This window comes from Pelobates fuscus, chromosome 1 (genome assembly GCF_036172605.1).
Source record: "Pelobates fuscus isolate aPelFus1 chromosome 1, aPelFus1.pri, whole genome shotgun sequence".
NCBI lineage: Eukaryota > Metazoa > Chordata > Amphibia > Anura > Pelobatidae > Pelobates > Pelobates fuscus.
In genome coordinates this window covers 201740440-201752983 of record NC_086317.1, presented here as the reverse complement: position 1 = coordinate 201752983, position 12544 = coordinate 201740440, and the positions used below count along the sequence as shown (strand labels likewise).

The window sequence follows — 12544 nt, the reverse complement described above, 5'->3', positions numbered from 1 at the left end:
TATGCCAGAATAGTACCTGTTTTTTGCATTCACAAATCCAGCTTTTGGGGATCACACCAGTCCTTGATTAAGGTGGGTGTATTTTATCTTATTAGACAGGCCAAAAATATTAAACCCTGTTAATTTATTTTCACCATTGGCACTTACGGGGTTAATGTGCATAATAAATGATCAATTTAAAGACTAAGATGTAAAAAGAACTCCGTCACCCGATCCATTTCTTACCAAAGGAGACTCTTCCACACATTCAGTGCAGAGAATGTGGGAAGAAAGGCTGGGAGCAAACAGACAGAATGCAGAAAGCAGAAAATGGGGTTAGAGACAACATGACCTTGCTCCTGTCCAGATCCTTCAGTGTCACAAAATGAGAGCTTGCCTTTATATAATTCTAATTCTTCTTCATAATGGGGCCTATTCACTAAACAGAGATGTGTCATAACAAAATAGCAAAGGTAGAATAATATCCCATTCTGCCAAAATGGATTTTTTTTTTATGTTTGCAATATTGGCCCAAATTTGTCAAGTTAACACACAGCTTAGTTGGTGATCCATCACAAAACCAACAAAGCTATAAGCAACAGTGAAGGTATTCTAGGTAAGTTATTATTATCACTCGTTCATTAACTCATTCATCTGTTTTTCAGAAAGCATATTCCATATTCATAAATCCAGCTTCTCAAAGACTTTCTGGTTAATTACAGTGATGCAGTTTACATTGTGGTAGTGCAGTGGTTAAAGTTAAAGGAACACTATAGTCACCAAAACAACATTAGCGTAATGAAGCAGTGTATGGGTATAGATCATGCCCCTGCAGTCTCAATGCTCAAACCACTGCCATTTAGGAGTTAATGATGACGTCACTCTTCCAGGGTCATACAGTGAGAATTCATAGTGAATTTCAAATATTAGGCCAAAGTAGCTGAATTTGAAGCATAGTTGATTTAGATAATATTTTCCATTTTGGCCTTAAATTTAAAATTCACTTTGCATTCTCACTTTAGTTAATAACCCTCTTAGACTGCAGTATCTGTTGATTTATTTATGGGAATGTTATTTTTGTTTCTGAAGTACCTTTTCCAACTCTCAAACTCAGGAACCTGGAGTGGGACAACCAAGGTGGCTGTGAAGACTCTCAGGCCAGGGACCATGTCTCCAGAGGCTTTTCTGGAGGAGGCTCAGATAATGAAAAAGCTTCGCCATGATAAACTCGTCCAATTATATGCAGTAGTATCTGAGGAGCCCATATATATCGTGACTGAATATATGTCCCAAGGTATGTTTACAATTAATAGGGAATACTAGCGTATTTGGTTATTGGTCAAATTAAACTACTTGATGCTTGTGTGAATCGATACATAAATCTGGATGGGCAATAATAACTCTTTAAACACATGAGATCAGTTTTGCAATTTTCTTCTGCCAAAATATAATTTGTGTTAAAACAGCATTTATGCAATAGCAGCAAAATCATAATATCATTACACTACTGACATAATGGGTATAAATTATAATAAGTGCATAATTTTACTTCCTCTTTCATTGGTCAATGATTGATATACAGCACTTCCACTCTATTAGTTAAATCTTTGCCAAGTACTCTATATTTTCAGCTAAGTTATTTTTGCCTAAAATTTGAATTTTTTAAATCACTTTAAATTCCCAATAATTCCCATTTTAGTTATTAAACCTACTATTGTGTGCCCCTTTCATTCTCCTCACTTGTGTCTCAGGTAGTTTTCTGGAATATCTGAAGGAAGGGGATGGTCGATACCTTAAGTTGCCTCAACTGGTGGACATGACAGCACAGGTAATTAAGAAACCTATATTCATTACAATCATTTCTATTATTTCCCATAATCTCTCAGTTTCTTTGTTTTTCTGGCTAATCAAAATTTAGTTTCATTTTATTAATCTTCTCTTCCCTTTAATTTTATCAAAGTCCTTTGTTATCCTTTTCCCCTTTCTGTGTGTGTTTCTGCACAGACAGCCCCAGGCCAATAGGCTCCCTCTTTAAGAAGTAAAGGTCAGTCCTTCTAATCTACAAAATAGGACATTTACTAATGCATACACAGTGCGGTAAGGTATAGTATAGCTTTTGTTTCTGCTTACATTATTATTATTATTTTATTATTTATATAGCGCCAACAAATTCCGTAGCGCTGTACAATGGGTGGACTAACAGACACATAATTTAGATCAGACCACTGGACGTACAGGAACAGAGGGGTTTGAGGGCCCTGCTCAATGAGCTTACATGTTAGAGGGAGTGGGGTATAGTGACACAAAGGGTTAAAGTAGGGGAATTAAATAGTTTGTTAGAGAAGGGTTATTATTTATAAAGCCTGAGCATGTTCTCCTGCGCTGTACAATAGGTAGACGAACAATCAAGTAGTTGCAACAAGACTAGTTGGATCTACAGGAGCATAGTGTGGTCAAACAAGATTACATTCTAATGGGAGTGGTGTATGATTATACAAAAGGTACGGGGAAAATGTATCTGATAGATAGAAAGGTTGGTTTGCTAAGAGATGTGGGTAGGAAAAAGTAAGGAAGGATGTTAACAGTTTAATTGTTATGCTTTTTAAAGAAGTGACTTTTTAAAAGAGTTGAGACTTGGGGAGTGTCTACTGGAGTAAAGAACGGAGTCCCACAGGAGCAATGCAGACCTAAAGTAGTGTTTGATCGCCAGAGTCAGAGGTGCAAGTATGAGCAGAAGACATGTGCAGGTCTTTTGCAGAGCGAAAGGGCCTGGATGGGAAATAGTTATTTTATATTATTATATTATATATAATATTATATTCCTAGCCCTGTACGATTGGGGAGAGAGGGTGGGGAAGGGGCAGTACACAGGGCCGGCGAAAAATCCTGACAGTACCCCCCCCCATCTTCATCCATGTATAGTGTGTGTGTGTGTGTAAGCCCCGCCCACTCGCACATGTGTGTTTTGGGATAGTCGGCTACCCGGGTGGTGAAAAATGTCATGTGTGAGCTGTGTCGGCAGCAGGGAGACATGGGGTCACTGGGAAACATGGGGACACGTTGAGACATAGGGACACAGTGTCTCCATGTCTCCTAATGTCCCTGTGTCTCCCAGCCAGTGTCTCAGTGTCCCCATGTCTTTATGACTCCCAGCCAGTGTCTCAGTGTCCCCATGTCTCCCAGTGTCTGTGTTCCCATGTCTCTCAGTGTACCTAGTGACCCCATGTCTCCCAGTGTCCCCAAATGTCTCAGTGTTCCCATGTCTCCCAGTGTCCCCATGTCTATGTCCACAAGTGCCCTCATGTATCCCAGTGTCCCAAGTGTGTGTGTCCCCATGCCTCCCAACCAGTGTTTCTAGTGTTTCAGTGTCCCCATGTCTCCCAGTGTCCCCTAGTCTCCCAGAGTCTGTGTTCCATGTCTCTCAGTTTCCCTAGTGCCTTAGTGTTGCCAAATATCTCAGTGTCCCTATGTCTCCCAGTGTCTGTGTCTGCTTGTCTCTGTGTCCCTAGTGTCTGTGTCCCCCTTTCTCCCAGTGTCTCCATGTCTGGATCCACAAGTGCCCCCGTGTCTCCCAGTGTCCCCAAGTGTCTCAGTGTCCCTGGATCTCTCAGTGTTCCCATGTCTCACTGTGTCCCCATGATTTTCAGTGTCCCCTAGTATCATAGTGACACTGGACACACTGAGACATGGGGACACTGGGGGAAATGGGGACACTGGGAGACTAGGGGACTGGGCGACATGGGGACACTGACACTGTGATACATAGGGACACTGATGCCAGACTGGCCTTCCAATTCTCTGGACAGACATGCCCCCTTTTTGGGCATGTTCGCCCCTTTTGGCTGTTCTGGTCACGTGATTCGCATCAGTGGCCCACCCTTTTACCCTGCCCATTGACTTCCTGCTTTACTGGACACTGCTGTTAGGGGGGTATGGATTTACTTGAAAGATGAAAACATAAATTAGATAAAGAGATTAGCATAGAGTATGTGTTTTCTTATAGCTGCATCCTTTGAGTTTCCTTCAAACACCACCTCCATCAGATACATGACGCTTGAGAGATATGACTGTTTTGGTGTTTTTGGTCGATAAGACCATAATTGTCAGCACCAGGCCCACTGGGCTCTTAATCTGGCCCTGACCGTTAGTAATACACACACAGTTGCAGTCACACACAGTTACAGTCACACACACACACAGGCAGACAGTGACACATACACATACAGTTACAGTTTCACACACAGGCAGACAGTCACACACACACAGACACACAGTTACAGTCACACACAGTTACAGACACACACACACAGTTACAGTCATACACAGTTACAGACACACACACACACAAATGGAAGGTTACCTCTCTCTGTTAGTAATTGTAAGTGAGAAGTGGAGGCAACACAGCTCCTGGAGTTGTTGGGGAAGCAGGTACTCCTTCCTGCTTCTCTTTTCCTGTGCAGCACCAACACCGGTTTCTGGGCGCACTTAGCTCCCCGCCTTTGCTGCTATTTATAGCCCTGCCTCTGCATAAGCTCTGCCCACCAATCGGTAAGCTCCGCCCACCCGCACATGTGTTTTTTGGGATAGTCGGCTACCCGGGTGGTGAAAAATGAAATCCTCCACCCGAGTAGCAGGTGCACACAGTTCACATCCGGCCATGTAAGAGCTGTGTCGGCTGCCAGGGCGCCCCTGTTGCCATGGCGCCCTGTGCGGCCGCACAGCTCGCACACCCCTAAGGCCGGCCTTTCCTGTGCATCCCTGGGCCACAGCACTGCAAGTGATGAAGTGACTATCAGACAGAGGTGACACAGCCATCTTAAAAGGAGTACACCGTATATACAAAACATTTTAAAGTGAACCTGTAGTATAACATTTTACTAACTTTGAGTCGACACCAAATACATTGAATACATCATATATCACAAAAAACAGGTTGTATTCAATGTAGAATATTGAGATATACTAACCCACCTTCATTCCAGTGCTGCCATGTGTGTGTTACTCTTCATGCTGTCTTTTCAGTGACGCTGACAAGCTGGCTTCAGTGCCAGCATGCTGGTACCTGAATTAAGTGAAACAGACACTGTTCCTATACCTCCTAGCCAGCGCTAGCAGTATCAGCTAGGGATATTCCATAGCAACTGCAGCACATGCACTCTGATCAGGGCCGGCGCTTCCTATAAGGCGAACTAGGCAGCTGCCTAGGGCGCCATATAGGAGGGTGCGCCCTGCGCCCCCATCGCCGGCCCTTTAAATGCTGCAGCCGCCTGAGCGCTCTATATAGAGCGCTCAGGCGGCTGCCGCACTGCCTCACCTCCCCTTCCTGTAGCGTGGCCGAGCTCCTCTCCGGTCCGCGACCCGGCCGGACTGACAGGAAGTGCACACTCAGTGTGCACTTCCTGTCAGTCCAGCCGGGTACAGGAAACAAACTCCTGTACCGCGGACCGGAGAGGAGCTCAGCCACGCTACAGGGGAGGTGAGGTTCGGAGTAGAACTGGGGGAGGGGGGGTAAGAAGAACTGGTGGAGGGGAGGGGGGTAAGAAGAACAAGGGGAGGGGAGGGGGGGTAAAAAGAAGATTGAAGGTGGGGGAGTAAGAAGAAAACAAGGGGAGGGGGGAGTAAGAAGAATACAAGTGGAGGGGGGAGTAAGAAGAAGACAAGTGGAGGGGGAGTAAGGAGGGGTGGGGGGAGTAAGAAGAAGAGGGGAGGGGGGAGTAAGAAGAAGAGGGGTGGGGGGAGTAAGAAGAAAGGGGGGAGGGGGAGTAAGATGAAGAGGGGGGAGTAAGAAGAAAGGGGGAGGGGGAGTAAGAAGAAGAGGGGATGGGGGAGTAAGAAGAAGAGGGGAGGGGAAGTAAGAAGAAAGGGGGAGGGGGGAGTACGGAGAAAGGGGGGAGCGGAGGTAAGAAGAAAGGGGGGAGGGGGAGTAAGAAGAAGAGGGGAGGGGGGGAGTAAGAAGAACACAGGGAGGGGGTGAGGAGAGGGGGAGGTGAGAAGAACACAGGGAAGGGGGAGTGAGAAGAACACAGGGAGGGTGTAGTGATAAGAACACAGGGAGAGGGGGTGAGGAGATGGGGAGGTGAGAAGAATACAGGAGAGGGGGTGAGGAGAAGGGGAGGTGAGGAGAACACAGGGATGGTGGGTGGGTGTGAGAATAGACCCCTAGTGGAAGGTGGGGGGAGAGGAGAGACCACTAAGGGACAGGGGAGAGCTCTAAGGGACAGAAGGGAGAGCTCTATCACACTACACACACACAATGCATCCCTATACATACACAGAAACACACAATGCATCCCTTACACACACATGCAAACACACACACACACTGCTTCTCTTACATACACACAGAAACACAATGCATTTCTTACACACACTCAATGCACACACTTACAGACACACACCGTGCATCCCTTATGCATAAAAAAACCCTCACCTAGGGGTCTCTTCTCACACCCACCCACCATCCCTGTGTTCTCCTCACAATGGATCCCTTACACACAACCACAAACACACACTGCTTCCACTACACACAAACACACTGCATCACCTACACAAACTGGTATGCCTATACACTACATTCCATAAGCACACACATTAGATCCTCTACAATAACACATAACACATCCCCTACACACTACACTCCCTGTGTGTGAATTTAATGGGTGGAACATATAGGTGGACTTATGGGTGGGCCTTATGGGCATACTCACCGTCAGGCCCTGGGTCCCAGACCTTGAGCTGTGTAATGGGCCTCAAAAAATGGAGCTGCTTCCTGTTCTCCCATAAAATTGAATTTTGTGACCGTAGTTACAAACAGCCTCCAGAGATCCGGTTCTACACCAGACCAGTGGAGCCAAACTGCAGCCAGAGCCCATCACCATCTTCATCTGGTTGTAAGTAGGCAGTAATCTAGTATATTATTAGTGACACTAATCTCTAATTAACCTTACATTAAACGGACACTATAGTCCCCAGAACCACTGCAGCTTAATGAAGTGGTTCCGGTGTCTATAGCCTGTCCCTGCAGGCTTTTTAATGTAAACACAGTGTGCAGCACTAGTGTTAGTTCATATGGCAGATCATATGGGTGGGGCATTGTGATGTCATATGGGGGGCAGGCGGCAAATTTTTCGTTTGCCTAGGGCGGCAAAACCCTTGCACCGGCCCTGACTCTGATTGCTATGCTTGGGAGAGCTAAAAGAATGCCTGTGGAGAATCTATTCTGCTCTCTCTTGTCAGTCAAATCATCGGCATAGAGTTTATGCCAAAGATTTGACCGAGAAGCTGGATAAATACCTATTTTTAAATATATTCTTCTCGCAATCTATACATTTGCTAGAAAAACTGCTCGCACAATATATAGATGAAATTGTATGCATTTTCAAAAGAGCACAAGTGTTTTGAGGGCATGGTAGGTCATCTTTAAAGGAACAATACAGGGTCATGAAAACAAACATGCATTCCTGACCCTATAGTGTTAAAACCACGATTGTAATGACATGTATCATTATAAATGGAGTTCTTTTGAATGTTACCCTAGTATAATATCATTATAATTACGCTTGCTTTTTTCAAGTCTATATATTTTAGTGCAGACATTTTTAAAGTGACTCTGGTAAGAAACATAGATACTCTAGTGTGGGCCACATACGATTCCTGTTTTATGATCAGGACAAAAGCTTACAGCATTCTTCCTCTTCCTTTGCAGGCAATCAAAAAATCCCCTTCTTTTTGTAACTGTGTTTCCAAGACTGTCAGATTATCTCCTCCTCCCCCATCCACACACACATCTCTGTCCCCTGTTGTTCCTTACAGATAGCCTCTGGCATGGCATATATTGAACGGATGAATTATATACATCGTGATCTCAGAGCTGCCAATATTCTTGTGGGTGACAACTTGGTCTGTAAAATAGCGGATTTCGGCCTTGCCCGTCTCATTGAGGACAACGAGTACACAGCAAGGCAGGGTGAGGGCACTGAGTCGTTTACCACTGCGTATATCTTATTTTTAGTGTTCATTACCATCCCTGTATCATCTCCTTCCAATAGTGCTGAATATCCTCTGTAACTTTTTCTTGCAGCAGATTGGCTCCTAAGGGCCTTGTTGCCACTTACAGCAGGGCTTCTTGATTCAAGCAGACAACAGGGTTGATTGTCAAGGCAACATCTACTTTTGCAAAAATGCTCAGTATTATTTCAAACTGGGTTAGTTAGCTATTTTTGCACTAATGGAAGAAAGGTTAAAATCCTTGCGAGTTTACTGCTCTCAAGAAGTGGGATTGATAATGAACCACACTGCTTTATTGTCCTTGTCACATCACCTTACTCTGACCCGATTCTGGGTACTTTATTGCCCTGGTAACCTCTTCTTAATGAATCCAGTTCCTGTGTGCTTTATTCTTTTTGTAAAGTATACTGCTGGTAATCTAGTGCTTTACGGTCATATTGCCTAAGTAATACTTCTGTGCTGTAATGAGGTTTAGAAGTGCCTTATTGCAAGTCTAAAAATAAATAAATCATAAAACCCTTACATTGCCATTGCAACACTTCTTTACAGATACTCACGTAGTTATTCACTAAAGTGAGAATTCAATGTGAATTTCAAATTTAAAGCCAGATTATTTGAGTTGAAAGCATAAGTGAATAATATAATTATTCCAGTTCGGTTATTTAAATTTGAAATTCACTTTGAATTTACTGTAAATTGTCGCTCAAGTAAATAACCCTAAACCAAAAGTATTCTGATAAATTCTTAATGCAGTGGCCAATTGCAATTGCTTGCTATATAAAATGTCAATGCATCCTCTACACATTATAATTATGCTCCTATGTGTAGTACAAGGCTTGACAAATTTATGAGAGAGAGTGTGTGTGTGTGTGTGTGTACACACAAACACACACATATACATACACTCATGTCTATTGCTCAACATATTTTCCTATTTTATAAGAAACTATCTATCCATTCACAAGCTATTAACAATAATGACAAAACAAATCAATGATACAAATCTGAGTAATATAAGGCAATCTGGCTCCTATATTTGTTAAGCCCCAGTGTAGGAACATTGCTTTTAAGTGTCATTTGTAGGATCCAGTTTCTGAATCGTTTATTGCTTATGCACCCTTCTCAGGTCATATTGCTTTTAAAAATATCAATGCAGTACCATCATGTATAAATTCTGGATATAAGACCAGTGTTTCTCAACCTTTTCAGTAAGAGTAAGAAAAAATTCATAAGTACCACTATCTCAGAAAATTATATTTTCAATATGGCTATTATTATTTGTATGCTCCACCTGTCTTATTTTCCAACTTTTCATGTTCCTCCTCTTGTTTCCCATGGCTCCATCACCAACTCTTTTATACATTACTCCACTTTTTCATATAGCCTACGCTTTTCCATTACTCTCTTCATCTACTCTTAAAATATTTTCCATTGCTTTCCTCCACTTTTCCCTTTTCTAAGCCCCAGACTCTATAATACTTGGTGTGGTAACCAAAACAAACGAATGATAACACTTTTATTACTACGCCATATTAATACAGGCCTGAACCCTACCCATAAAGGTCCTTTAAATGCCATCCTTAATACTATACTTAACTGCAAATGAAAAACAAACCCTACATTCTCACCAAAAACCATGAGCCTAGCTTCTTTCTCCAATCCTAACCCAAAGTACTATCCCTAACCCTAAATGTCACCCATAAAACCAACGGCTAACCATGTAATTCTAAATTATATACTAAATTATTATATGCCTAACTACTGGACTTGGAGATTAGTTTTGGCCAAACTGCAATTCGTCCTCATTCGAAATTCCAGTTTACGAAACATTGTGCCCGAATCTCAAAGCAAACAGTTTGCGCAGGTCCGAACATGCTCTTTTTGATTCGGGATTTGGCATAATATTACTGGCACCAGACAAAAGGAGGATGGAATGAAGAATAGGCTGTTTGTTTGGTCTTCTATGGGTGAGGGCAAATAAGTAGTTTAGTATGCAATGATGGACAAGAGGTCTTGCCAATCATGTTATTTCTCATGTCCAAAAGGTAGAAAAAACATAATTGATGGTTAGGGGACAGCCAGTCAATGTTAATATTATTCATAGATCAACAACTGACTGACTAAGAGAGGGAAAAAAAGAGGAGCAGTAAAACAAACTATACTTTAAGACACTTTTACCGCAGCTATCAAGGGAGACAGACCAGCAGTTATACTGTGTTTTATTCTTGCTGTGCCTGTGTGGGAGTAGGAGAATTAGCCTAGGTCCTTCATTCTACAGTGAGACTAGGTTCAGCTTACTGCTGTATATTCTTATCTACCTACTGCCAGGGGCACTTGAAACTATTTTGAGTGGGAGAAAGGAGATTGCCATTTTGTCATTGACGCTCATGTGAGATTAAATGACAGCTTTAAAAAAATTGTTAACTTTTTTAGAAAGAAAATCTTTTCGTGGGAAGTGTGTTTATTTAAAAAAATAAAGCAAAAAAAAAAAAACCTCTTGCCTAACTATGCCACATTAAAACTATGCCCCATTAGAAAACTTTGAGACCTGAGTGGAACTACGCAAAGGGCAAACTACCGAGTTTATCTAAGCTTTTGCCAGTTCTCAGAGTTCTCATATTCTCTGATTTTGGGTGGTAGATAGCCTGATTCAGTCTTCCTAGTGCGAGACGAGTGGTTAAGGCTAGTGTAATGTCCTACAGCAGTGATGGAGAACCTTTTTGAGCCCGAGTGCCCAAACCGCAATACATACTTTTTTTTCCTTAAAGTGCCAACACGGCAATTAAACCTCAATACTGAGGTTTAAGTTTAGAAAAAACAACTCGTACTGTTGTCCGAACTAATTAACAACTTTTGTTTTAAAAGAACACAACAACAGAGAGTTCAATAATACAAATTTTCAATAATGATATAAATAGATAAAATTAAGCTTATATTTATTAGTATCTCCAACAAATGCAATACATACACACAGAGACTGCTGAATACATACACACAGTCTGCTGAATATACACACACAAGACTGCTGAATACAGAGACTGCTGAATACACACACACACAGTCTGCTAAATACACATACAGACAGACTGCTGAGTACACACACACAGACTGCTGAGTACACACACACAGTCTGCTGAACACACAAACACACACACACAGTCTGCTGAATACACATACAGACAGACTGCTGAGTACACACACAGAGACTGCTGAGTACACACACACAGACTGCTGAATACATACACACACAGTCCGCTGAGTACACACATACAGTCCGCTGAGTACACACACACACACACAGACTGCTGAATACACACACATACTGCATTGAGGGGTGCAGTGTATGTGTTTGTGTGTGGGGTACTGTGTGTGTGCTGCGTGTGAGGGGTGCTGTGTGTGTCTGAGGGTTGCTGTGTGTGTGTGTGTGTGTGTGTGTGTGTGAGGGGTGCTGTGTGTGTGTGTGGGAGGGGTGCTGTGGCTGTGTGTGTGGGAGGGGTGCTGTGGCTGTGTGTGTGTGTGTATGAGGGGTGCTGTGGCTGTGTGTGTATGAGGGGTGTTGTGTGTGTATGAGGGGTGTTGTGTGTGTATGAGGGGTGCTGTGTGTGTGTGTGTGTATGATGGGTGGTGTGTGTGTGAGAGGGGTGGTCTGTGTGTGTTTGAGGGGTGGTGTGTGTGTGTGTGTGTGTGTATGAGGGGTGGTGTGTGTGTGTGTGTGTATGAGGGGTGGTGTGTGTGTATGAGGGGTGGTGTGTGTGTGTGTGTGTGAGGGGTGGTATGTGTGTTGTGTGGGTGCTATGTGGGGGGGGTAGGGCTGCTGTGTGTGGGAGGTAGGGGTGCTGTGGGGGGTAGGGGTACTTTGTGTGGAGGTAGGGGTGGGGAGCGATGCTGGGTGTAGGGGAGGGGAGGGAAGCTGGGTGTGGGGGAGGGGTGGGATGCTGGGTGTGGGGAGGGGAGGGAAGCTGGGTGTGGGGGAGGGGTGGGATGCTGGGTGTGGGGAGGGGAGGGATGCTGGGGGATAGGGGTGCTGTGTGGGGGGCCGGGGTGCTGTGTGGGGGTCAAGGGTGCTGTGTGGGGGGGCAGGGGTGTTGTGTGGGGGGGTAGGGGTGCTGTGGGGGGGTTAGGTATGCTGTGTGGGGGTAGGGGTGCTGTGGGGGAGTAGGGGTGCTGTGTGTGGGGGAGTAGGGGTGCTGTGTGGGGGGTAGGGGTGCTGTGTGGGGGGGTAGGGGTGCTGTGTGGGGGGGTAGGGGTGCTGTGGGGGGGTAGGGGTACTGTGTGGGGTACTGGGGTACTGTGCGTGGGGGGTAGGGAAGCTGTGGGGGGGTAGGGGTGCTGTGTGTGGGGGGTCGGGGTGCTGTGGGGGGTAGGGGTACTGTGTGGGGGGGTAGCGGTGCTGTGTGAGAGGTAGGGATACTGTGTGTGGGGGAGGGGTGCTGTGTGTGGGGGGTAGGGGTGCTGTGGGGGGTAGGGGTACTGTGTGGGGGGGTAGGGGTGCTGTGTGTGGGGAGTAGGGGTGCTGTGTGTGGGGAGTAGGGGTGCTGTGGGGGGGTAGGGGTACTTT

The 12544-nt window shown here is 44.6% G+C and overlaps 1 protein-coding gene across 2 annotated transcripts in view; it reads left to right on the top strand.

Annotated features, from left to right (window-relative positions):
- Positions 1–12544, top strand: part of FGR (FGR proto-oncogene, Src family tyrosine kinase) — a 151233-nt gene that overhangs the window by 133220 nt on the left and 5469 nt on the right. For both annotated transcript variants that reach the window (XM_063453624.1, XM_063453631.1), the window contains exons 9-11: positions 1094–1273; positions 1731–1807; positions 7792–7945. In XM_063453624.1, the coding sequence (XP_063309694.1) occupies positions 1094–1273; positions 1731–1807; positions 7792–7945 (411 nt within the window). The remainder of the gene's footprint in view (positions 1–1093; positions 1274–1730; positions 1808–7791; positions 7946–12544) is intronic.